Genomic DNA, 27,880 nt, shown 5'->3' with positions numbered 1-27,880 from the left:
CGCAACAAACTTACGGAAATGTGCGCATTCCGGAGATGTTCGTCAGTCGATATGTATGAGAAATGTTCTATCGTAGGACAAATTTCATGCTCGATTGTGTTGCTGTCAACAAGGCCCCGTTTCAGCACGGTCATCAGTGCGCTTTGAGCCATTTGTCGTACCTAAGAAACAAACATGTCTTTTAATAATATTTACATCGCCAAGGAATGCCAGTTTTTCCGATTCAGATGTATTCGGACAGATATTATACGATTATACTTGCCTGATTGTCTGAATCGTTTAGGTACGTTATTATAATACTGAGCAAATAATCGCGTAGAACATTCCCGAAGAGATGTGGCGCTTCGTGGCAGATAATCGCCACATTCGGAATCTGTTCCATCAAGTCCGACCGAACCAAAGCATCTGTGAACAGAAATTACACGTTAATACAATGTTCCGGCATGTAGGAAGTCATATATATTATATATTTCATCATTTTGTTTTCAGCCTCAATTTATTTATAAGTTTTTATTATTTATATATAAGTTTTACCGTAATAATAATATTAACCCTTAGCTGGCACATAGGGTCCTGAGAGACCCCAGCCTAGTTCGACTGTAAATTTCAATATTTGAACGTACGTAAACTTGAAATACTTCTTAAATAAACAGCTTAAATTGAAAAAAAAAAACATAACCACTTTTATTCAAATATCACCAATGCAACCTTCAGAATAAATACCTTTTTTAAACCGAAAAAATCAAACTATTTTTTTTATAATAGTGTTATGACTCCAGAGTATGTCATTAAAATTTTATCTCTTAATATGAAAAATTGAAAAAATAACAAATTTTTGAATGAAAACTGACATTTTTCACGTTTTTTTCGACAAAATCCATTTTTTTGTATACTTAACCTTCAATTTTTTTTAAATTTACTATAGGATCTTCTATAAGAATACTTTAGGAGTATCTCCTAATTTTTGAAAGTAATTATATATTTATTTACAGTAGTTACAAATGAATGTACTGCTGGGGTCCTACAGGACCCCAGTGTGCCATCTATGTGATTTGGCTGCAGTGTGCCAGCTAAGGGTTATTTATTTAATAATCTATTTCGCTCCTCGAAGAGCAGTTATTTTTATTTAGAAAAGTTACATCATGAATACTATGATATCCATACATAATATATATCTCTATGAAAATAGAAATACTTGTAAATAATTTTATTATAAATAAATTTAATTATTAATGAATATTTTAAATACATAATAAAATAATTTAATAAAATTTAATTTATAAAATTTACTAAATAATTAATAAATATTATAAACAAATTTAATGATTTCGATTAAGAAACGAAATTCTAAGTACATTTCGATTCTTATAAAGTTAACACAACGACAAATAACATTATATTTTTACATTATTAGCCTGACTTTACGATTGTGAGCATGGTTGAAACTCACCGTGCTCACCATATGATCACATGGACTCCGATGGAGAATATTTCACATAGCAATGTTAACTTGAACTTTATAAGATACATCTAACGATCTGTCTTATCTAAATCTATTTATCATTATTATTTAACATAATATTACCTAGTAGCCATATCGTTACAACGTGGTATGTACATCATTCACATGGAATTGCCGCCTAATCTTCGCGCTCGCCTTGAGTGTGTCACGGCGAAAAACGAAACGTGTAGCTATCCACGCATGCGTAGGTGTGACTAAGGGTAGTTTGCCACGAAATATCTCTCCCGAGTGGAACAATCTACGATGGCGGGGATGGTAGAAGCGGGGGAGCCACGCTGCTTCGTGGGGCCTTACGATAGGACCGGCAGATTCAACTGGGATGCGATTGGGGGTAACGTGCGCGCGAAGACGAACGGAGGGGATGACAAGCAAGAGAGAGAGAGAGAGAGAAAGAGGGAGAGCGAGAAGAGAAGCGAGCGCGCCCTTTTTCGTAGGGCCCGTCATCTTCCCAACGCCCTCGCTTCTCTTTTTCCTCACTATGAAGCTTCGTTTTCCCGCTTTTCTACGAATACCTACGTTCTCTTGTCCGTACGCCGATCCTTTTTCTTCCTTGCTATCTCCTTCTCTCTCTCTCTCCCTTTTCCTGATGTGACCGACCTCAAAGACCGCTCGCAGATCTTTCTCATGAACACAAGCTCCGTCCATTAATCACCAAGAAGGCCCTATTTTCCTTTCCCGCCTATTCTGTCCCACGTACAACTCGACTAAATTGCCAAAAATACCTATCGCTAAAGTCAGAGATTCGACATCGGCATCTTATCGTGTTCTCTTACGAGAGACGTAGGAAGGTGTTTTTATTGAATTCGACTTTTTCCGAAATTCTTGATGGTATCATAGTGCACTTTCTTTGCATAATATACGCTGCGTTCATCATTGATATGTTGTGTTTATCTACATAAAACGATACTTTTCATAATGTTACTATGAAAGAATAAAAGTTATGAAGTTTTTCTACATTTGCACATTATGTATGTGAGATTATATTTGCGAAAAATATTTTAATCAAGATTGAATATATCCTGCAAACGTTTTATCACTATTCGTCAAAGTTCCAAGTCATGTTTAACAGAATAGTAGAATAAAAGTATGAAATTAATAAACATAGGCTCAATCGCAGAGTATCGGTATTTTAAATACAAAATTCATTATCACAATGCAATAAAAAATATTAAATATTAAATATTGCACATTTATTCATCCTATAATTCTGTACTTTTGCATTTATAAAAATACTAATAGCCTGTAACAATCTTAATAACAAATAATAATCAAAATGAATTTCTGGAAAAGTATAAAATTTCTGAGATAACACATGTACAACCTGTTTTTCCGAAAAACGCAAACGGTTGAAGTTTGCGATTGCAACAATACTGTTGAATTTCAATATGTACCATCTTTATTGTCAGAGGAATAAATAAAAATAGAAAGTAAAACTACTTTTTCACGTAATGAGTAAATGACGATGCAACTTGAACATTGAGAGAAGATCGTACTAGTTACGAATTTCCCTTCAAATTACGAGGTTAACGCTCCCGCTCGAAATCATAGGGGTCTGACTCCCCTTTTTCGGTGGCGTATCTCGTGTATCCAAAAATACGTAAACGCCAAGAGTGCACGCTCCTCGCCCTATGCCCCAAATCGTGAACCGATGCTGCATCGCGGTTCCTTCCGCATAGCCCCTTACGGAAAAATACCGATGGTGGCACGTGTTATGGACAAGATGTTCCGTTGCTCGCCCTTAAAAATAGCCGGTTAGACTACCGCGTTGGGGTGCTGCATCAGGATGTACAGCTAAAAGCATGGGTGTCCCTCATGTCATCATATGTTTCACGATTTCCGGGTGTGCGCCGCAAATTCATGTTACGTATCTTCTAAACCCCATTGAATTACCTTGTGTCCATATAGATTTTACTAAATTTGAATTTTTAAATGAATTCTAAAGAAGGAGTTCTCAAGTTTGAATTTGAAAAAGCATTTCTCTCTCAATTTGGACACATGAAGCATGTAAAAGTTAATTCTGAGGCTACAACAAGCCTACATGTTGATGACCATAAAACGATTGACTTTCTCGTACAATTGACTCTATCGCGGATTTTTCCTTTAATTCCACTCTTTGTCTTTTTTATTAGCACCATTTTATAATTCTAAATAAAAGAATTGTAACATGGCTTTTAAAAAAAAGAGCGTGTATCGTATGTCGCACATACGTGCAAAAATTCGAAAAAGAGACTTTGAAGATGACTAAACACAAATACACCAATGCGTTACATATTCTGAATTTTTCAAAGCCCTTCAGGTAAAAAAGGGATGTTACTCCTTCCTAAAGGGAAATGTTTTTATGAAAAGGTTCGCCAGAGACCACAAGGTCGATGTTTCTCTTGCAAGATATCCATCAATGATATTTTTCGAGATGAAACCCTAACCGTCCCAATGCGTTTTCTATAATGGTGAAAATTCTTTGTGTAAATGAGATTTTCTTCCTTAATTCTAATTTAAATTTGGTTTTATTCAGTATTGACTTGTTTATATCTATTCTTTGCTAAAATATGTAAAACAAATCACAAAAATGTAAACTAATATCTTTCATGGAACAACCTTTTTGAATATAATTAATTCCTAATTAATGAAATTACATTATGTCAAAACAACTCTCTTTTTCTCTTTCTTTCTTAGCTTCCTTCTCTCTGGAGCTCATTTAATAAATATTATTAATATTTATTTACTTTCTATTATATTAACTTATTAAATTTATTAAAGTTTCTTTAAATTTAATCGATTAATTATGTTTATAAAGTGATCTTTCTTTTATATTTAATTCTTTATATATAACTAATAGCTGGTATTAGATGTTTATTTCCCTTGCACTAAATTCCATCCGTAATCAATGATTAACAATACTCTTCTCAATAAACAGTCAAATTTGTTATATGATAACATATATATCGGATCATCGTTTATATTTCGATTGCCAGAAAAGATATCAGGAAGATGGATTTGTAAATCCTGGTACCAGCATGCGCTGGCTTTTATGCAAGATCTTTTTTATAACCATACATGGCGACGTTTAAATTAAGAACGCAGTGAGTTTACATCCAAGACTGGAAGCTGTTCTTCTCGTATAAATATCGTGATGGCTTAATGCCGTATTCTCGAGTTCACGAGCGATTTCCGGGATCGCAGCGCGTGCCATACCGGAAGCAAGATCGCCTCTCTCATCTCATAGCCACTAATGATGGGCGCTTACTTTCGACTGCACCACCATCGACCCCCCATGAAAATGACTCGCATCCTGCCTTTCCTCGAAAAACATCCTCGATGCAGCTGGTTGCTGATATTTATACGATTCCCGTAGCAGCACGTTACTTGAACGTGTCCCAAACAAGATCTAACTAGCTTTGTAGTAAAACAAATATTATTCCGATAAAATGGGAAAAGTATGCGCAGCAAAGATTTAAGATGTCAAATTAATTATGCCCCTATATTATTATATAATATATATAGTCAAAGTTTTTTATTTTCTCTTTCTAGAAATATTGCGCACTATATACGTATAGGAATTGGTTCATGATGACAAAACTTATGTTTCTTGAATCTCTCCTCTAGAGACAAGATCGATTTCTTGTGAAATATATCTTGTGAAATATATATTGTATTTTTTAGAGAAGAAAAATTTAAAAATGCAACACGCTTTAATATAACACATTTAATCAACCATCTTTAACTCTTTCGGTTAAAAACTTACCAATATCATGTACATTAATGTTACTTATACGAACTTTAATGAAACTAAATTTCTAATAAAATCGATAACGTTCTGTAAAAACGATTACAAAGATTTCTAATAAATATATATACATAATAACATCAGATATAAGTAAACTTGTGTTTGATGTATAAGTATAGATATCATAATTAAACTAGAAAAATGCAAGCTAGACTTTATATTTTTCTTGTTACAAAAAAATGCATATGATAAATGTGCGGAATAAGTAGAGAATTTACTAATTAAATATTTTAGTAGTAATACTTGTGCTTGCAACATGCATAATGATGCGAATGATTTGGCTCAGATAAGAACATTTTCAATCTTTTCGCATCATGTCTACAAAAATACAAAAAGAAGTAACAATAAATTTTGTGTGTTGCGATATTAGTTTTTCATCGGTTGATTGCAATTAATAAAAGTTACAAAAGAAAGAAATATTAAATCTGTGCTTTTAATAGCATCAAAAACGCCAAAACAGAAATAAAATTGTAACTATGTTTGCATACGATGATTGAAAGATTTTTAATAGTAGCAAAATCGCGCAAAAATATATTCCACAAGTTATCACATTAAAGCAACATTCAAGCAATTTTACACAATGTAAAAACAATAAAAGATATGCATTTTAAAGTTTATAAGCGTTAATAAGGGCGACTACAAGCAACTTACCATGATCATAGACAATGTATCGTACATTCTGTATAACTTCTTCAACAACTAGTGTTATCTTATTATTTACTGCAGCACGAAACATTTCCACCAATATACGGCCGACCATTTGCCTGTAACAGAAAATAAAAAGGATACATGAGATCATGTAATTCTGTGCGTATTACCGATTATTTTGAGAGAGAGAAAGAGAGGATCTTACATTAATATAAAATTTTTCCAGTTAACTGTATTAAGTTTAAAAACATAATAAGATTAAGGATATTCGTAAACAAAATTAATGTAATTGATAATATGTATAATACATATAAAATCTTAATTAATTAGTACTTTGCTCATATTGCACGAATAATAGATGTTGAAGCAATATTTATTTTTTCATATAATAATATGCTATATGAAATCACGATTACAAATTCTTCTGTAACTAAGTCACTTATTTTGTTGCGTATTATAATAAATAATTTTGTGTGGTTTTTATTAAATAATAATCAAAATCAATGAGATTTTCAAATATAAATCGGGTTTCTAAGATCCGTATATTCATATTTTAAAACATGTTTTATGTAATAACAAATAAATTATAAGTTGATTAAGAGATTAAGAATAAAATATTGAAAATAAAGATGACCCAAAACTTTATTTCCATTTTAACCATCAAATTAAGGATCTGCTCAACGTTAAATTGCTGAAAAGAGATGCACGAGAATGAACTTTACACATCTTGTAGAATTTTTTTATTTTTAACATTTGTATTTTTCCTTCATTATTCTCTTATCACCTTTAACATTTCTATAGAACTCAGTTCTGTATTAAGATACATAAGTTGGTTTAATTGTCACCTCTTCAAACATCGAATCTCAATGGAAGATTAATGGATCGGCAAAGATATTAAAAGGCAACATGTGCCAAGCAAGAAAACAAAAGCAAGAATAATAAGCGCATTCCAAGTAATAAATTAACTTGATCGATTATTTATACTCGTGTGCGGACATCTCGATGCATTCAGCACTGAAAACCCTCACCGAACTCGAATAAGTTCGATAATTAGATACATAAACCGCGTTAGGTTTCAACACGGTCGTCCTTTGCAGCTTCGAGAGATAAAAAAGGGAAGACGAAAACGGAGTACAGAGGCAAACAAGCAGCAGAGGACGAGTACGACAAGCAAGACGAGATGAGACGACGTTTGCGGGCAGTGCACCATCATCGGAGGCCATGAAGGCGGCGGCTGCCCTGCCCGACGAGTGGAATAGAAGACGAAGAGCAGGAAGTGGAAGACGAAGTATTCGCCACCGCTGTAGTTCGATCACGTTGCTTCCCCCTTTCCGTTGCACGCCGCTTTCCCACCACCCAGCGCACTTCTCCCCACGGCGAAACCGGGGCGACCATCCCTTCTCGCGATGGAGACGCGGGAGTGGGGCGAGCGGCGACATCGAGGAGGAAGTGGGGAATGGCGGCGAAGCGTTGGCGGTGGTGGAGAGGACACCAACGGAACACCGCCGGCTGTGCCCCACCACGAGTCTCACGACGTGCCGGGGAGTGGGGTGGAAGCGTTCTCCAAAGTAGTTGGAGAACGCACGGCAAGACGGTACCGCCCGTGAACGCCTACCGCGGTGGCGCAAACATGGCCGCCGCCGCGCGAGTACGGCCGTGGCGGCGGCAACAACGGCAAAGATGAGGAAAACAAAGACAAAAATCTCTCCCCCGGAATTTTTTGGGAGCAAATGTGCCCCGCAAAAGTCCCCGCGCAAGCGAAAAGTCTCCAATTCGGGAAATGACAATGTGCACGAAGAGAGCGTAGGGCCGGCGCGTGCGCGCGCGCGCACGCCTGCTCCCAAAGCGCGCGCTCCCTTCTACCCACCTGTATTCGCGGGGCGACGACTTGCAAGTTCGTTCGCCCGGACCCAGGCACCCCCTGGCCCAAAATTGAAGAACAGACGCCGACACTTCCCTACGGTGTACTACGCGCATGATCGCCGTAGTTCGTGAAGATCGATAAAGAACACGGCGTTTTCTTCCTTCCCCTCTCGAGTATGACGTAAATGTATATTAAATACATTTGTATATACATATTCATATATACAGATTGATGTATAAGTGTGATTTTTATAGAGAAGTATATAGCTAAATTTATCGATAATATCGATAAGCTAATATCGATACGCTATAAAATGCTAAAAAATGCGAAAACTTGCGCACATAAAAAATTTGATATCTTTCAGTTTATGCACTGAATATTTTTGACTCTTGATCGTAAAAAGTATCAAATCATCGACCAAATTATGTCTATTCTATCTAATCTTATTTTATTAACAATGGATAATAAAAATATATTTACTTCATATTGCAATGTTAAAAGAATAATTTTGTAACATCATGTAATATATTAGCATGTATGTGTGAAAGAACAAAAATTATTTTATGAAAAGTGATATCTACAACAGAATATTTCACATAAGGGTAAAAACTTTTCGTTCACGGGCAGATCAAATTGAATTAAAAAGTGCTGTACCATTTTGCGATTTGCGCAATAATAACCGAGTTATTAACGTATTGATATCAACGTATGAGAGCGCGGTCATGCAGCGAAGCCGTCGGTGAGCCGCGCGCTCGTGGTTGGTTACGGCGCAGTGAGGCAGCGATGCTAGAAAGCGTGCTTTGTAGCATGCGGTGGGGGATGGAGTGGGAATGGTCTCGCGAATCGTCGCACGCTTTCTGGCCTCACTCACTCCACTCACATCAGTGAGACCAGAAAGCGTGCAACGATTCGCGAGACCATTCAGGACTTTTTAATTCAATTTGACGTGATCTACCTGTGGGCGAAAGGTTTTTACCCTTATGTGAAACGCCCTGTATTATATAATGATATGTGAATGCATCCATTTTCATTTTTTAACCTTTTTTCAAATATCTTTTCCCTGGAATAATATAAATTCAAAAAATATATTTTATAATTTCAGTGCAAAATTAATAAGTCTTCAGGAAATCCTTTATAATAAAAAAAAATAAAAGATTATAATTTATTTATTAAGCTATATGATGAAAATTATCTTATTATCTTAATTTTTAAAAACTTATTTCATAAAATAATATTTCATAAATCAAGAAAATATTTTGAAAAAATGTTTCAAGAAAAAGCCGTTCTCCGTTTATTTTAAATTAGCAAAAAATATAGATTTTTCTTTATTATTCTTATATTTTCACTATTTATTATTTGATTATAAATTGTTTTATAAATTACTTTTATCATATTCTTTCATCTCTTTTATTTATCGATATGCGCGCGATCTTTCTATCTAGCATTAACAAAGGATGACAAAACGATAAAATGCATGAACATATTTTTACCTCAAACAGTGCTTTTTAATCATGCTAGGAAATGTAATACTTAATTTTATTTGACGGTTATTATTTTAAAAAAATTATTCCAGATTGCAGACAATTTTTCAAGTTGAAATGCTATTATAACATTATAACACAGTTTTGCTCAAATTTAAATTAAAACCGTATTTTTTTACGAGGATATTATAGCTGATAGAATTGAGATTTATGCATAAATAACAAAAAAGCATTGGAGTGTAACCACTGAGATTTGCTAGATTCAAAGATCAATGAGAAAATATTAAAATGCGTTAAGGGTTAAATTTGGAAAACGTTGCAAAAAAGAAAGTAAAGTGATGACAGTAACAGTAAAAGGGGGAAAGAATGTGGAGTCTATTTTTTTCTTTATTACGGAGGAATATTTTTCGGTGACCAATTGTCTTCTGGATTTCTTCCTGAGTTTTCCTTAGTCTCTGCCGACACCTGTCCTAGCACGTACCCTCTTGAAAACATTCTGCAGGTTTAAGTCTTGTATACAGTCCGAGATAAGATCGCGCTGTCCCTCTCTTTGAATTCCTGACTAGTAGAAAGTTAAGCAGGTGCGGCTTGCAACGCGTGGAAGAATTTTTCTTACTGTCGACACGTAGCTAACGCGCAGCCCCCTCGATAATAATCTTTATTAATTAATGGTGAGCAGATTGTGATTCTAATTAGAATGCAAGCGCTCCTCTATTAGAGCAGTTTTCATACGTCGCAGTAATAATTAATCGAAGGTGTTACGCAGCAGACGTGCGCTAGTAATCTTTAATAATGTTATGAAATCACATAAAGAATTTAATATTTCCGTAAAATTTTTTCAGCAAACAGGTGGTATTGAAATGAGTAAAAAAAAGGCAGTTTTATTACATAACATTCTTACTTGAAAGCATCTTTAAAATTTCACTATGTTCCATTTATAGTATACCTACTCCAGAAAGATATCTTCAGTTTACCTAACTGTACTGCTCTAGTTCGAACTTTTTTTTTTTTTAAATAAAAAGTAGGAAAAAAATTAATTTGCATCACGCATCATACATTTCCATCATTTTATTTGACGATATAAAAGTTTTATAATAGCGAAATCCTTAACTTAGCTTTTCTTTGATTTAGAAATAGACTTTCGCTTAAATCTTTTTAAAGTTGGATATCGCGACCGATCGGAAAAGATCGAACGGTATGTCATGAGCATCGAGCGAGATACAATATATGTGATAAAACTATGCGGCAGGATACTTGTCGGACGGGCATCAGGTCGATCGAACGGACGTGCGATTCGCGCGCGACCAGTTTTGCGGAGCCGTTCAACAACGCGTCTTTCCGTCTCTCCCTTTCACCCGCGCGGGCACGCTCAAACAGAAGATGAGGCCGAGGAAGAAGAGACAAGGAGGAAAAGAAAGAGAGAAGAAAAGAATCTGGTAGCGAAGTCTCCGTGCCACGAACGAGCTATAGAGAGAAGGAATGTTGTTGTTGTGCCGGGAAGAACGTTTGCACCGACGGAAGGAGGTGGGGTGCGGTGGTATGACCGGCGGCGTGGAAGAACCCTACGCGAGGAGAGAGAAGGAGAGAGGGAGAGGGAGGGAGAGAGGGAGAGGGAGAGAGAGAGGGAGCGAAAGGGAGAAGGTCCGATTGAGAGAGGAAAAGAGACGGAACGACCAGGGGAAAGGAAGAAGGGCTAGTGGAGCAGGAGCTTAAAAGAGGGGGAAGCGAAGAGGGTGGCGGCTGAAGCACTGGAGGGGAGATGAAGTCAATGCACCGCCGGGGAATGCAACGCGCGCGCTGCGCGCCGCGCCAAGCAATACTGAGCCCTACGTCAGAGAGTACATTTTACCGCACTTTACGACCGCAGATTTCTCTCTTCCTCTCGTTCTTGCCCTCTCATCGAGGCTACTATGCGCGCACGTCGTCGTCGTTGTTGTTTCGATCGACCGAATCTCCATTGTTGCGCGTCGATCGATTGGCATTGCGATCGAAAATTTGTTTATCAAGAAAGCGCTACAGTAATCACTGCAAGTTGGACGATTTGAAATGACACGTAGCTTCTTTCTGGTATCTAGAGCGACGTGTTTCGTCATCAATTGATTTTTGAGAAACTACGTTTTGGCTATTTGGATCATGATTTCATTGATTTCTGATTAATGTATTTTGTATTGAAATTATACATGTATGCAGAATAGATGATGTTACACTTGATTAATTAGCCACGAGTCACTGAATTCCTACATTTCACGTTACAATCGCAGACGAGAGTACCTCTTTTCATCGTGCGTGGTCTGTTCATCCCAAACTCATTTCTTGAATTTACTGCACTCAAATCACGCGGTTTTCTTTTCATTTTCATTTTCAGGACTCTATCATTGACACTCATGTTACTGACTCTCGAGTGACATTCTGATTTTCCATCAATAATCACCATAAACAATCATTACTAGATATTTTGGCGGCAATTTACACTCGCGTGCGCGCATTGGTTCGTCTTTTGCACTTTCTTCCTTCGCTTGCAGAAAGATACTAAATGAGCGGATGCCACTACGCGCGTATTCCTCATGTTCGCGTGTATGTTGATACGTAACGTAAAGGTACAAGGTTCCGCATGCGTACGTGTGAGGGACATCGTTGTCGTTTTGACGTCGTCGTCGCCGTCGTCGCCGTCGTCGTCATCGTGGGAGGGGAGGCAGCGTGAGTAGCGTGTGTACGCGCGACCCTCAGGCGCATGTGCATAGCGGCGAGCGCGAGGCGCACTGAATGAAGCCTTCCACCACCTCCGCCTCCAGAGACGTCGCCGCCGCAACGCACACACGTAACTGTGCGTATCGGATAAGCGGCGAGTGCGTCGCGTCGCGTCCCGTCGCGCCGAGGGCGCGGTTACACGATGCGGCGCAGAAGCTGATTAATTGTGGCATTATGAGCGAACAAACATTTTTCAGCACTTTCTCGGATTATTTAAGATATAATTCTGTATATAATTCTGTCATTGAAAACATGAAATGCGGAAAGAAATTGTAACAACAGCTAAAGAAATGTTTATAAAAATAACTGAAAGTAAAACGCATCGCCATAACGCGAAAATTTTTTAAGCTGGTAATAAAGTAAAGTTATACCCGATTTGTAAACTAGATCGTACATTGTTCTTATTTTATTTCGATTTTAATATGTATAATTCAATTTTTGTTTATTTTTTATTAGCTCTTTTCTGATTTTTTTCATGTATATTGGCCTTGTACCTAATGCAAATATGACTTGAGAGACTGGAGTGAAACTTTTGCCGCATATTACTATCGCGCATTTGCTTTACAAAGATAAATCCGCTAGCGATACGGCACGAGACCGGATGCTTGAGATCGTCGTTCTCATTACGATCATCGTCATTATCGACCTCGATCCATATTATGAAAGCAAATTAGAAATTTGCTCGGTGTGAAATCGTTCGATAAATATAATTATTAAAAATGAAGTTTCCTATCTCTTGCTTTAATAAAAACGATACAATTTAATATTTAATCAAAGTGTGTATCTAATTGAATTCAACACATTTCACATTTCTATAAAAACAATTCGATACTATATTAGTTTGTTTAATATTAATTTGTTAGACAGCAAACTGACCGGTAATGTTAATTTAACTCGGCGTAGCAGAGTCTACGTAGAATTTCTGAAAAATTTCATTATACCATCATTATCGACCTCGATACATATTATGAAAGCAAATTAGAAATTTGCTCAGTGTGAAACCATCCAACATAAATATAATCATTAAAAATGCGGTTTCCTATCTCTTGCTTTAATAAAACCGATAGAATGTATTTAATATTAAATCCCAAGTGTGTACCAAATTAAATTCACCACATTCCACATTTATGTAAAAACAATTCGATACTATATTAGTTTGTTTAATATTAATTTGTTAGACAGCAAACTGACCGTTAACGTTAATTTAACTCGGCGTAGCAGAGTCTACGTAGAATTTCTGAAAAACTTCATTATACCGAGGATTGGGTACAGCTGTGAAGGGCCCCAAGATTTGGCGCGGCCGCTAGGCGCACGCGACATATGCCGGGGTTGCGTGTGCAGCTGCTATATCGTCCATGGAGTTTGGGTCGGTGGGTGACACGTTTCGTGCGTCGTACACGGCTGGTACACACGCGGGATTTAGCATAGGGTATTGATTTGTGGAACGCACCCCCTCTGACACTCTCGTCTTGCCGCGCCGCATCATTCTCTCTCTCTTTTCCTCTTCTTTTCTTTCCACGTACGACGCGCGTTTCACGCGCACGCATTATATTGTGTATGTACACACATACACACAGGCGCGCGGTGCTGTGTCGTTACACCCCGTTCCCCCTTCGTGTCATGCGTACGTACGCTCTTCTCTTTTGCTCTCGGTTACGCGGAGATGCCTCTCTCCCTTCCGTACGCATCCCGTCGGCCATACACGGGGTGACTGCATCCTTTGGGTGGGTCAGGGCCAGAGAGACAGACGAGAATAGAGCGGAGATGTGCAAGAAGGGGGGAAGAGTTTGTCAAATCTCTACCGAGGTCTCTGCACCCTGCGATTTCGCGTCAGCTGGGTCCGCCGGATTTTTATTGCAGTCTGCATTTGTGCAAGATGTAATTATCAATTTCTGTGACTGCGGTAACAATAATCTAATTTATTTCCATAATAAATCAAGTTTGAAAATGATATGAATGCGGAAGAAATTAAGAAACAATCAAGCTGCAAATTTTAATCTCTATTTTCTTTTTACTGTAAGACAGATGTCTATATTTATATATGTCGTAAAAATAGCAAAAATAAAATGGAATATGTTAAATATAATTATTTAAGCTGCATTTAACAATGATTCTAAAAATCGAGAAACTCGAAAACTGTCTAAATTCTATTTCTTGCTTAATTTGATAAATACATAAAAAGGACACGCTAATTTCATTCACCTACGAATCTTCAACTGGCAAGAAACACAAGGACTTCCCTCAAAGGTGATACGACCATCTACAAAACATGTTATCATCGATAATACGAGCGGCCGTAAATCCCATGTTGAACGCCGATCGATAATCGATACTGCTCAAGCTGCGTTCCCATCCAGGCAAGAGTTATCCAGGACCGGGGCGTAAAAGGAAGTGCGATCGAAGGACACACAGGCAGCGAAGAAGGCCAAGCAGGGAGGACTCGCCTCGGACGGAAGAGAGAAAGAGAAAGCGCGGCAGGAGGGCGCGAGAACGTACGTAGCGAGAACGCGTTGCGATGTACGACTCGGTGGTACGTATTCCCGGCAACGACGACGACGACAACGTGCTCCTCCTGGCGTTCCACTAGTCCGCACGCGTATGCGCGCGTGTGTGCGTATGTGCGTGCTGCGCCGTACGCGTACGATCGTACCGCGAGGGCGTGGAGGAGAAAAAGTGCACCATCACACGGTGGTAGAGAAGCGGACCATTCCCGGGAGTGGCAGCGGCGGCAGAACGATGTAAAGGATGCGAGAGTGGTCCGCGGAGGCGGAGTAGCCGACTGAGGAAAAAAGAAACGAATGACCGCAAAGGAAGGATAAAGAGAGTGAGAGAATGCGTGCGAAAGATAGAGAGAAAGAGAAGGAAAGAGAGAGAGGGAGGCGAGGAGGTGGGAGGAAGGAAGAGAGGCAAACGGCCGAAGTAAACAAGTGGAAGCGGTGGAACGGGGACGGGCATCGGTCAGTGCGGTACATTTGGTGCATTCCTGCAGTCTGCGCCGCGCCGCGGGATCCCGAGAGAGAAAGAAAGAAGAAGAGAGATAGCGACGGACAGGCGGACGGGGGAAGAGGACGGCGGCATCTCCGAGAGGGCAGGAAGACTGAGAGTGCAAGCGAGCGAGAGAAAGAGCGAGAGAAAGAGCGAGAGAGAGAGGGAAGATAGGGGGAGAAAAAGAGAGACAGACACAGCGAGAAAGAGAAGAACTCTGCAACGCGGCACGCCACTTTGGACCGACGGACGTAAACCGCATTCCCGGCCGTGACCTTCGCTAGGACATCGCCACTATCCCCACCCGCGATGCCTCTCCTCCCTCCTATCCCCCCTCCGTCATCCCCCGTTCCACGACGCGTTCGTAGCCCTCCGTTGCTCTCCCGCCCTTCCAACCATGCGCGCGCGGTTTGGAGCTTCCCTCTCTGTCTGTACACGACTACAAACCGACGACATTGCGCGAGCAACATCGTAGAAGCCGCTTCTTCGGTCGTTTTGCGTCTTCCCGCCCTTTCTCGTCTCGTATCTTTTAAGATCGTGCGCGACGAAAACGCGTGCTGACGAGATGACTAACAAAATTCAAATTCGAGGAGTTTCCCTTCGTGTTCGATCGACCTTCCTCGCAAATCCTTTAATCGGTTCTTTGATGTGAAAGATAATGTGATATTAAAGATAAATGTTAATGAGAAAGTAATTAAAACAATGAACATGCAATGATTCGTCATTAAAGTTGACTCATAAATTTCATAATTGATATAACAAAATGAGTAAGCAATTGCTTGACTGTTTATTTCTATCTAGTCACTGATTTCATGCAATTTCGGTGACGCACGTGGAGATGGTCGCGGAATAATTGAGAACTTTGTACTTATTGCTCATCGTCCGTTAACTTTTAATCTTGTCCCATTAAGCCCGCTCCAAGTTATCATCAGAGCCATCAATCAGTGTGTATTTTCGACGGAATCTAATAACTCGATCATGATTCAACGCGATGATTCAGGGAGCCGAGCGAATTTCGGAGAACGGGCGACGAGTCACGCGTTACGAGCAAAAGTGACGTGCCCGACGCGATTGATGTGACTCAGGGGAAAAGAGAAAGAGAAGAAAAACGAGAGAGAGAGAGAGAGAGAAAGAGCACTTTTAATTTTCTCTTGAGATCAAAGACTTTGGGACTGAGAGAAACAATAAGAGAACAGAAACGTACGACATCGGGAAAAATGCAAGGGAAACAAGAGGGTCAGGGGCCCAACCAGAGCATGGCCCTAAAGAATATCAACGTTGTGCCCTCTCCTGACTTCTTCTTTAACTTGCGAGTGGTCGTCCTAAATTTCTGCAAATATTTGCCGAACATTCAACTCTAACGGATACGTACATGGAAAGGAGACCAAAAAGGAAAAGTCAAAGGACCGAGGGAAAAGAAAGGAAAAAGCCTGACAAAGAGAGAAAAAGGGGCGGAAGAAAAAAAGGCGGGACAAAGATATGGGAGAATCATTCATGGTTTCCTCACGAGTCTTTCTCTCCGTCAGAATTGTATTTTTCCCGCGCAAATCGTTCATATACCTGCCTCATCTCGACATTCTTTCCATCCCTCCCTCCCTCCTGCTTTTTCAATTGGCGCGCGTTCTAGTTTGAAAAGGCTCCTCTTTGAAGGAAGCCGGCATCTAGCCGGAAGCACCTACTAAAAGGTATTTGTCCGGGAGGACCAAGGAGGAGAAGCCGAGAGAGAAAGAGAGGGCCCGCCGAATACCTGGAAGTGGTGTTAACACGCGCTGCTGGACGCTACAAGCCGTTCCAATTAGCATCTTCTTTTTCTCCATCGACTTTTTCTCTCTGTCTCCTCGCACCTCTTCCTCCCTCGATGGTATTCTTTTCGACCGGTGCGGTGCGGTGTGGCGCGACGTCCGGCCGAGAAGCGAGCACCTGTTGAACGGTCTCTCGCGCGCGTGGAGCAGCTATTGCACCGAAGTATTGATTCACGACGTCGAAATGAAAGTAATTGGGATTTTCGGAGGAGCGAGCGAGATGCATTCTGCACGCAACTTTGACAAACGACCCTCTCATCCCCGAAATGTCAGAAATAAAAAAAACACGAATTATAATGAAGCTACTACGAATTTTCAGTTTAAGAACAAAAGAGTATTATCAATATAATACTATCTTTATACGTTCCCAAAATAATAAATAAATAATTCCAGAAATTAATAAGGAAAAATAGCATTATCAATATCATCAATATTTATCAAATATATCTGCTAATTTTCTCCTCTTTCTCACAGTTACAATTTCTCAAAATGACGCCTCGAGGAACGGTACGTCAATTTCTGCTATTGATGAAATTAAAATATATGTGCTGACACAATGATCGAGGATGCTACGGGTGATAATTCTAGTGATTACAACAATTGAAAAAAGATCAAGATAAGCTCGTGCCGACAATTACCCGTCGTCTGATGTGTACGCTCCTGAACAGAACGCGCCGGCATCTTAATAATTCGGGAGACGCGCTCGCGGGAGAGATATGAATGGGAGAAGTAGGAATGGCGTGGCGTTGTTTACTGTCTAGCAGGAACGAACAAGTATCCGCGTACACGCCGACAGAAAAACGACGGAGGGAAGAGAGCGGGGCCGTGGAAGGGTACGGCGCAGGAAGGACAGAGAGAGAGAGAGAGAGAAGGGCCCGCTGCAGGGACGGATTTAGCAGAGACGGGGAGAGCGCGCGAGGAGCAGGCACAGAGGATCTGGTACGAGAGACTGGGGGCCCCCAGGATTCGAAGAAAGAAGAAACACAGAGTCAACGACCCAACGAGAAGGAGAGCCGTCGCGCGGTATTAAGTCGCGCTCGGGGCTTTATTGCACGCTCTCGCGCGCCAAGTTCCCTCTCCCGCTGTAACCGTTGTAGCCGATGGCAATTATGCGCGATTAACGAGAGTCTTCTGATTCGATTACGGGCATTGCGCGCGGGCCAATAAGTCGCGAATGTTTGCGCGAACGTCGATTTTCGTGCATTACCGTCCACGCTAGTCGATCAGTGAAATGGAGGAAATTTTAACTCTTAATTTTCAGCGCGCCTGTCGAAATTATCCACGAGGATAATATTGCATAGTGGGACAAGACTTCGTACTCGATGATGATGATGATTGTTCTAAGAAACACGTTAAAAGCACCGCGTCATTATAATTTCATTCGAGATTCGCGTTCACCGAGATTCCGCGCTAGATGGACGGGAATCTTCACCCGTCTCGTGATTCTGCAACTGCGGCGAAAAGATGCAGCGCGGTCACACAACTAGATCGCCCAACGTACGTAAGCCAATACGGATTTTTTTCACGGACCGACACACGGCGCGCGGCACGGGCATGCGACTATTTCCTGTCACATTCCTCGCCTCGGATTCCAACGCGCGGGGCTTCCATCGAGTCGTATGAATGACCGTCGCGGCGACGTGGATACACGGTCGTCGATCTCCTGACGTCATGTCGGCGGCGACAGCGGCGCGCGGCGGTCGTGTTACGACCGTGCGACCGTTATGTGACCGATTGGCACACGACAGAAACGACGAATGTATGCACCTGTGGAGCTGCGTCGTAGTCGTCGCAAGTCGCAAGTCGTCGTCGTATTAATCATAATAACTGTGCCGTTCATTGATCCTCCGATTTCGTGCGATCTGCCGTGACGGATTCGCATCGATTCGACCTCGTTTCTCACCAACCTACGACTGACCTCGCGCTCGCGCGAACTTGGACGCCCGTAAAATGCATTTTCACTTGAGAGAGAGAAAGACTTCGCTCGCGAGATCGAGTCGCGGGAGATCACTCCCATTTATATGAATATTGCATTCGTGAAATTAAAGTCTCTCTTGAATAATGTAAAGCGCGCTGCTCGATCCATCCGTCTCCTCTCATCTCGATGATGCATGTGCGCCGCGTTACGGGCCATACGAATCAATTATGCGCGCGCTCGAATTAACGATACGAGGAGAGTAAGACGACGACGACGCGCGTCTTACGGCGCGGTGCGAGGACAACACGCACACAGACACAGCCTGTGAGTGAAACGAGTGCTGTCGGGATAATTCCGAATCGGCGCGATTAAAAGCTTGGGCGCGCGGTTTCGGCGAGCGAGATTGATATGGAGATTAAAGAGAAGCGAACTCTCGACCGGCTACGAGCGGGACGAGAGAGGCGAAGGGAGTCTGAAGGAAGGGATCTTCGAGGGGTTACGGAGAACGTGCGAGCGAGCGAGAGAGAAAGAGAGAGAGAGAGACATAGACAGGCACACAGCGCGGAGAAGGGGAGGACGGGGAGAGGGTCAGTAGCTCCGCGTTCTCATGCATTCCGCTCTGTCATGGCGGCCGGACCGCTCAGACGCTCATCGTCCGTCCTCGTCGTGTGCGCATGCAGGCACCGCCGCGCCGAGCGGGACCCAGCCTCGTTTGCCCTCGCTGAAAGAGGAGAAGAGAGCGACCGAGAAAGAAAACGCAGAAGAACGACGCTCCTTCGTGTGCACGCGGTGTTTATTGAGTATTCGGAATACATCCGAGGTCCTCTAAGGACCTAAGGTATTCACAGCCCGTTCTTGTATTAAGGTCGCCTCGAATGTGATCTTGCAATCTGTCGGCCAATCAGATAGCCGCATTCGTATCTCGCGAGGATATACCTACGACTATCGACTATTAGAAGAATGAACTATGAACACCCAAAGTTTCGCGCTCCTCCGCACAAATCTCCCACAGCGGGCAGATTTCGCGCGCGCGTGTGCGAATCTATAATGCAATCGCAGTGTCGATGCTTTCCTTTTATTTCCTCCGTGTTCTTAATCGCCAAAGTGGCTAGCGGTGCTTTACCCGCGCGGATCCTTTGTCCAGATTGCTGATCCAGTGTGCATCGATTTTACGCGCGCGTGATCGTTAACGATTGCTCCCCCAACAGTTTCACAAATAATCGTCCTTGTGAGATTTTGATTTTGAAATTATTCCTGCGGCTACTCGGCGATATTATTTATCTAGCACCGGAGATTGGCATCGATGTATAAATGGATGAATAAGCCCCGATACTTTGTTTTTACTGATATTCAGCGATATATTATTAGAGAATACAATAGAAATATGGCAAAGGGGGCAAGGGGGAGGGGGATATAGAATCCACCGCGCGATAAATTACACGGGAGCGAGAGAGCGACAGTGATCGCCCGCGAGAGAGAAAGGGAAAGAGAGCCGGGGAAGGGCGGAGAGAGCGAGACGGGGGCGACGGGGGAGAAAGGAGGGAGCCGACGAGGAGCGCCCACCGCGCTAAATGCTCCGCGGCGAAGGCGCCCGCTCTCACGCTGCCTGGACCCCTTGCGCCTCGGGCCCCGGGGGGCCCTTCTGTATGGCGACGTAAACAAGGCATGGACCGTGGCCCCGAAACGATACGTGCACACCTATATAATAACGCGGTCTCCTTTATTCTTCGCGTTCGGTAATTTAGCCGATAAATGAACGAGCCTCGAACTGATCGTCTCGTGTGTGCACACGGTGTTTGTGTGTGTATTTGGAAATGTATGAAATTACCAGAAGTATATAATTGTAATCTAATGATATTTATTCGCACAAGTGCGATACCGTGTCATTTACGTACGACGAATAAGCTTTCAGCACACCAATTATTATTTCGTCTTTTATTTTATTTTATTATTTCGTCTTTTATCTCTTTTATTTTACCTCGAGATCTTTTCTTTGGGAATTGTCACGCTGTTGTTTTTCTACAACAAATGCAAGACTTTAGAGTTATCAAACTGATCTTACCAGAACGTTAGTACTGCTAACTTTCGGATCGCATTCGATGTGATCATTTTCGCGGGCATTGCACACTTCTCCCGTTTTGCTGTTATTCATAAAGGACCGAGCGGTTCGCTCGTAGCACGCTACGCGAATGTTTGGATTGCATCGAGAGGAGGCACACGGAACACGGAGGTCGAGACTCTCAGGCGGTCGGTCCGAAGACGGCATTCCACTGGTACCTGTCCTTAACTCAGCCTCCTACAGTTCGCATTCACGGCTCGGCAGCGAGCGAGAGAGATCGGCCCACCTAACTATAATACAACATACGCATAAAAATCTGGAGGATCTCAACGCGTAAAGCCGCCGTCTTGTAAATGGAAAAGGCGAGAACGAACGTTCCAAGTAATAAGAGGAATCGTGGAGAGATTTCACGCGAAAGAGACAAAGAGAGTTATTGCGAATCACACGCTTGCTCCGACTCGTGCAGAAGAGCCACGATTCGATTTCAATCAAGAAAAATGAAAATGGATACGATAGTTAATTAAGATACCAAGATCGAAGTTATCGGCGTAATATATCGATTTCTAATGCTATCGCTGGAAAAATCTTTTGCGGTCATTTCCCTGAAATAAATAATTTTTCTGTATCCGTGCGGCATCGCGCGATCGATATGGATTCATCGAAAGTATGTGATTTCGATATAGAAATATACGTTTCGCGCAAAGGTAGATAAAGCAGAGTATTTACGCGGAGTGAACACGAAAAAGTGCACGGTAATGATATTCAGGAATGCGATGAGCGTGATAAGAGAAACACTGCTGAGTCGCCGCGTATATACTCATGAGCGTGCATCATGAGACTCGCAGATTCTCATTTATAAATCTGATATATATATATATATATATATATATGCTAATAATATGCTAAAGATAATATAATATATTTATGTGTCTAAGCATCTCCCTGACATTCTAAAATGTTTATGTCACTGTAATATCCCTGTGTATCTCTACTAAAATTTAAACGATTATCCTCTCGACATTTACTACACTTGTAAATGCCTGTTACTATCAACTTTGGAACGTATTCGTTATAAACATTTTGTATACTGGTGTGCGTTATTTGACATTTATCTATCTTCATTTTAACTTTAGTCTTTTTCTTTTTTACGCTGATATTTGTTGACGTTGACGTACAACATAAATATAACAATAGATAAAGCTTCATTTCGTGAGCTCTTTATCGGGAGAAACCAAACTGTCAAATATTTTTATAATATTGAGCAAATTTTATTAAATATCAGCGTTAATATAATATTACATTTGCACATTTCAATAAAATGGGCTCTTGGTAATTGTTTACGATCGACGAAGTAAAGCTCGGATAAGGACAACAACATAGTTGAGCACCCCTGCATGGCGGGCGTACGGTCGCATCGGGAAATATGAATGTAACGTCGAAAACTCATTCATAACATAGATGGGGCCACACAGAAAAAGTTTATTTCGATCAATTAAACGGAATGCAAACCGACAGTAAAGACGAAAATATTTCTAGTTGCGAGAAATAAAAGTGTAATAGCCGGAGATTCAAGTTTATAATACAATCATGCAGAAACAGTTTTCAACAATTAAATCGACAATAAAAATTAAATTCTTCTCGTAGAAAAATATCTATTCATGAGATAACTTGTACCGAAAACAAAAACATGATTTATTATAATATCTAAAGGACTTGGAATATAATATGAATTTTTCTTTGATACATGAAATATATTAAAGATGGTACAAGGAGATTCTTAATTGAAAATTTAATGTTGAAAATTTAAAGTTTGGAATAAAAAATGTATGCAATAATTCTCGTGGATCTCAATTCTTTAAATTTTACTTGGAAATTTACATTTTCGTACTCTGAGACAATTTCTGTAATGAACTCTTCTATCATTTATTAAGTTTTGGGCAAAACTTTTGGATCAATCGTATTCCCTCTCTCTTCCTTTCTTCATACGTTTACTAAAAAGAACAGCAATCTTGTGTTGATTGTATGATACGAATGCAAAGAATCTAGAGAGAGATTACTAACGATAGATACATAAATGTGTTTAGGAAAACCGTTAACGTTGTGTGCGAGGATAATGAGAATCGTTATATACATACTCGTCCCGATGTTATCGCACTAGCATTAGTGATTTTTTCCTCGTTCCGTGGATCCGTTTCACTTTTCTTCATGCTAGTTTCGACGAACGAGCGAAGGAAATGGAAGGAACAACAAATGAACGAACGAGAAATACGCGCGCATATCACAAATATTCCGAGAGCGCCCGAGTTCTTTTTCCTCCGAGAGATTCGTCGAACATGAAGCGCACTGTACAACAGAAACGGGCGTGAAGGGAGGAAAGGGGAACGGCGGGGGGAAGAGGACAGAGATCGTATTATGGGAACACACACGCCCGAACACGTGTGTCTCGCTTCCTGTGGCGGGCCGGAAGTCTCAACGGCGCACTATGGCGCATCGTAGTGTAGCGTGACCGCACTACGAGGGTCATTAGTATCTTCAATGGCAGAAGAAACGGATCACGGTTATCGGCCGAAAACCACTCTTCTTCACGCATGCTTTTTTCTGCTCGAGAATCCACCCCGAATTTCCATTCTGGATTTCTTCCGTTTTTCGAGATTAGAAACGGACGATGGGCCACACAGACGGTGCGGTCCGTTATGCGAACGCGCACCGCTCTCGGGGTGTTTCGTGGGCGCCAATCGGAGCATATGCGCGAACGAATGAACAAACGGACGGACGGACGTTCGCGCGTCGTTTCGTCACCCGCATGGCGCCCGCGCGTCACGATATCCGATCGTTAGCACTCGGCTGATAATCTACGTGGGAGAGTGGGCCTGAGAAACGGACTTCCGTGAGAGCTTTCCACGTTGCGTCTTTCCACCGTACCGTCGCGCTCCCGTTTCACGCGTCGCGCGTTTCCTCAGCCGCGACGTTCTCTCGAAATGCGCCGCCTCACGTGGCATGATCTCGCCGCGGTATTTCGCGGAATTTACACGTGCTTTCCACATTTCTGCGTTGCACCAACGGCGTACAACTCTTCCTCGCCGAGCGATCATCTCCGGTGTTCCTTTATCGCATGCCGGTGGTAGCGTTTGCAATTCCACTGTGCTACTAGCGAATAAACAACAGTTCGGCGTCACGTTGTTGCTCATCGCACTGTGCAGTAAACAACGAGTCTCCGTGCAACAAAAGTCGAAGGAAACTATCACAAACGTGTAACGAGAAACGACGCGCGTTTTATTAACATTTTCAACGCCGAGCGACAACGACAACGACAACACAACTAATTCGCACGGCGGCCCGTGCCACACTGAGAATAATCGCTGGCGCGTCACACTCGCGCCAATGCGCAAACGCGAGATACGCGCTCGCTACTGCGCGCGAGCGCGACGCGCCGCGCCGAAGCAGCGCGCCGCTCGCTCGTTTGCTCGCGTGCAAGCAGGCCAACAAGCAGGCAGACAGGCAAGCAAGCAGGCGAGCAAGCTAGCAGGCAGGCAGCGCCAACGCAGGCCCGATGCACGTATGGAGGAATGGGAGAGGGCGGACGTAAAAGAGGGAGAGTATGCGTTGCCGCGAGTGGTGGGGAGAAGGGACCGCAGGGGAAAGAGGCAGACCCGTTAGTTCTCAGAAGCGAACTGCCGCCAAACAGAGCTGCAACCGCGTACCGGCCTGATGGTGGCTGGTTCTCTCTTTCCTTCTCTTGATCCTTCTCTTTCTCTCGTTCGTTCGTCCTTTCTTTCTTTCTCAAGACCGCCGGTATCGGTGCGCTTTGGGCCTGCTGGCATCGATACTTCTTTCTCTTTCCCTCTTCCGCTGGTAACGCAACGAGAGAATCGAAAGAAAATATGTGAAGCTTATGCGAAAAACGAACAGAACAAGCAAGATTCCGATGGATTTAACGGATATCTACAGGTATGCCGATAAATTCTATAGAGTATATGAGAGTAACAGGTGTCGCGGTGAAATGTAAACAAACAAGAAACTATTATCTAGAAAGGAAACGAGCGAAATTGTACGAAATGGATAAATTAATTTTAAAGAACGAAAATTAAAATCTTTAACCAGTAATAAAGAGTATGAACAAGAATAACATTTTTTATTCCACTTGAGTAGATTCCAGTATAGAAAATAAAAAGTTTCCAATATAGAAAATAAAAAGATTCCAGTATAGGACATAAAACTTTATAATTAATAGTTTTCTCAAAGTACGTTTGATCTTTAAAGAAAACTATCGCTGTAGCAAGTTCGAAAATTCTGCGAATGATAAACGAAAGAAGAGAACAAAATACCAAAAAAAATGACACGTGATTTGTATTCCCGACATACGTCATGCCAGCCACGAGCCGTCTTCTCCACCGAGGACAATCCGAGGAAGCGGATATAATCTCTTCCTTTTTTCATTTCGCTCAGTCCGTCTTCCGTCATTCCATCATTCCGTCATCACCTTTCCCCTTCTTTCGTCATTATCAAAAATGATCGACACCGACAGGTGGTTTAAAGAAAAACTGCAAGATTCATTAACGGTTCCACGATAGCAGTCTAGGATAAGAGCAAGTACGTGTGTGTGTGTGTGTATGCGAATACGCATGTGCTGCAACGCTGGTGCATTCCATCGCTCGTGCCCGTGCGAACGACCGTAAAGCGCGCGCGCGCGCGCGCACGCACGCGCGCACACACACACACACACACACACACACACACGTACACGCACAAGAGAGCCCACCGCGAGAGCAAGGAGGATCGTGCCGTGGTAGGGAATGAGACAACGGGAACGCGATGAAGACAGTCGTACCTTGTACTTGATATGCGCACTTGGACGTCAGACGATAAGCTATCTAATTCTTGTCTGTATCATCGGCGGGATACACATACACGCGCACGCGAAAGTCGAGCCGGATTATTAACCCTTAAACGGTACACCGAGGATGCATTCAAATGCATTTCTCGCACATTTTCTTCAATACGGTGGAAGCCGTAACTATTGAGACAAGTCTTTGTATTGTTTTATGTTAATATGTCATTGATAAGATCAGATACAATCAAGTTCAACAAGGTAATCAATAAACTTATACTATTCTTCAAATTTGTTACTCTGCAAGTTGTTAAATGTATAATATACATTATTTATATCATCTTTTTATAATAAAATGAAACAAAATTATGACAAAAAAGCCTCTATATCATTCCATTTTTTTAAATTTTTTGTTCTCATAGAAGTTTAAATTTAATGTCTTCCTGTGCGCACATACACCCTCTTCCACAGATATTATATAACCTTTCTTAATTGATTCTTAATTGATTAACCACATTATGTAGTCTTTCTAAAACATTAAATGTTCAAGCTTCATTTTTCTTGAAACGCCGTTGCTAATGACATGCTCTTTTTGGAGCGCCTTCTCAATTACGCAAAGAGAGCTGTAACTTTTATCCGTGGCGTCTTAATGGGCACTAGCACGCTCGCATGCATGACTTAGACTTAAGAGAAGCTGGGACAGATGCATCCTGAAGACGCGTTCACAACAGGAAATTCTCTCCTCACATCTCGTCCCTCTCCGCGCGACGTTCTTCGTACGTACACGTATGTACGTACTAACAAGAGAGAGAGAAAGAGAGAGAGAGAGAAAGAGAGAGAGAGAGAGAGACACACACAGAAAGAAACGGTCCTTCTTCCTCTCCTTTGGATCGCCGCGCTCCGTTCTACAGTGTTGTTTCTCTCGACAGAATCGTGTCTCCTGCCGCGCATACACTGTCAGCACAAAACGTACGGAATGCGCAAATAGATACTCGAGATGGCGCGTTATTCGGTCGGTAGGACCGGTGAATGGACCGCGACGAGTAGTAGGCGAGAAGTAGGGTGAAAAAAAAGGAGTCAATGAGCCGCGTTGCGTGAGCGTAATTATTCTACGCACGGTACGCGAAAGAGATGCGTTCCTATAGGTACATTTACGCTGTTAGAACAGAATAGCGAATAAAGATTTATGTTCACGATAAAACGTTATGCAATTCCTACGATTGGCAATGCAATTTGTTTAACTTGAACATTAAATTGATGTGTGTAGTGGAGAAGGTATTATTAAATACAAAATTGCAAAGATGTAAAAAAGAAAACAAATAGGTCAATTTATTGTTCAAATGTGATTCCGAAAGTGATTACGCGAATCTACTTTAATGGATTTAGCTGTGTTCAAAATATTTTAGTTTTTTCAGAAAAGCACTTTGCACTCAAATTACTTTATCTTCCACAATTAGAAATAAATCAATAAAAGCTCAAAAGCTGTATAAAACTACATTACATTAACTTGAATAATATTCCTTGATAAAAGAACGATAGTCTATATCCGTTGCATCTTCTGACTAGCAAGCGTTATGAACGAAAGGGTGTTTCCTTGCATGGTTACGCAAATTCTCGGACACGCGTGCGTGTCGTACTGAATTTGTGAGTTGAAGTGAAGTGAAGTGACTTCAGCGCGATGGAGGGTCAGTTACAAACACGATGTATAATCAGACGCAAGAAATGAAGAGGAAGCAACCGTACAACCAATGTATGAATATTTGATCAAGTATCCCGACGTGAACTTGTACTCCTCGAACAATGCTGCTGCACGCTGAATGTGACAAATACCAACAGCAAATGTCCCATAAAAGAATCACTGATTCTCAAGAAATTATAATCAAATAAAATAATAAAAATTGATTTAATTAATATATCTATTATTATAAATTTGTAAATAAAATATAATCATTTACATTAGATTTTTATACTCACACAGTACATGTATAACAAATCTCGTTTTCATTTTGTTTCCTTTATTAACTTTTCCGTTTCTCTGATTTTTAAATCAATTTCCGTTTTTTAAGAACGTCCAAATAAAACTCCTTAATTAAAGTTTCTAAATGCGGTGCTATTTTCGTGTGCTATCAAATATCAAGAATATGTGTATAGGTTCTATCGTAAAAAGAATCCATACTTCCGTGTCTAAACGTCGCGCACAGCACGTGAGAGATACCACGAGGTGTGGCAAGCGACACACCC

The 27,880-nt window shown here is 41.4% G+C and overlaps 1 protein-coding gene across 4 annotated transcripts in view; it reads right to left on the bottom strand.

Annotated features, from left to right (window-relative positions):
* Positions 1 to 27,880, bottom strand: part of LOC105286696 (serine/threonine-protein phosphatase 4 regulatory subunit 1) — a 110,531-nt gene that overhangs the window by 6,619 nt on the left and 76,032 nt on the right. For all 4 annotated transcript variants that reach the window (XM_026973107.1, XM_026973098.1, XM_026973111.1 and 1 more), the window contains 3 exons: positions 5,958 to 6,070; positions 263 to 405; positions 15 to 161 (listed from right to left, as the gene is read on the bottom strand). In XM_026973107.1, the coding sequence (XP_026828908.1) occupies positions 15 to 161; positions 263 to 405; positions 5,958 to 6,070 (403 nt within the window). The remainder of the gene's footprint in view (positions 1 to 14; positions 162 to 262; positions 406 to 5,957; positions 6,071 to 27,880) is intronic.

This window comes from Ooceraea biroi, chromosome 1 (genome assembly GCF_003672135.1).
Source record: "Ooceraea biroi isolate clonal line C1 chromosome 1, Obir_v5.4, whole genome shotgun sequence".
Lineage (NCBI taxonomy): Eukaryota > Metazoa > Arthropoda > Insecta > Hymenoptera > Formicidae > Ooceraea > Ooceraea biroi.
Note: the sequence above shows the minus strand (reverse complement) of the source record. Positions and strands in the feature narration are given on the sequence as shown.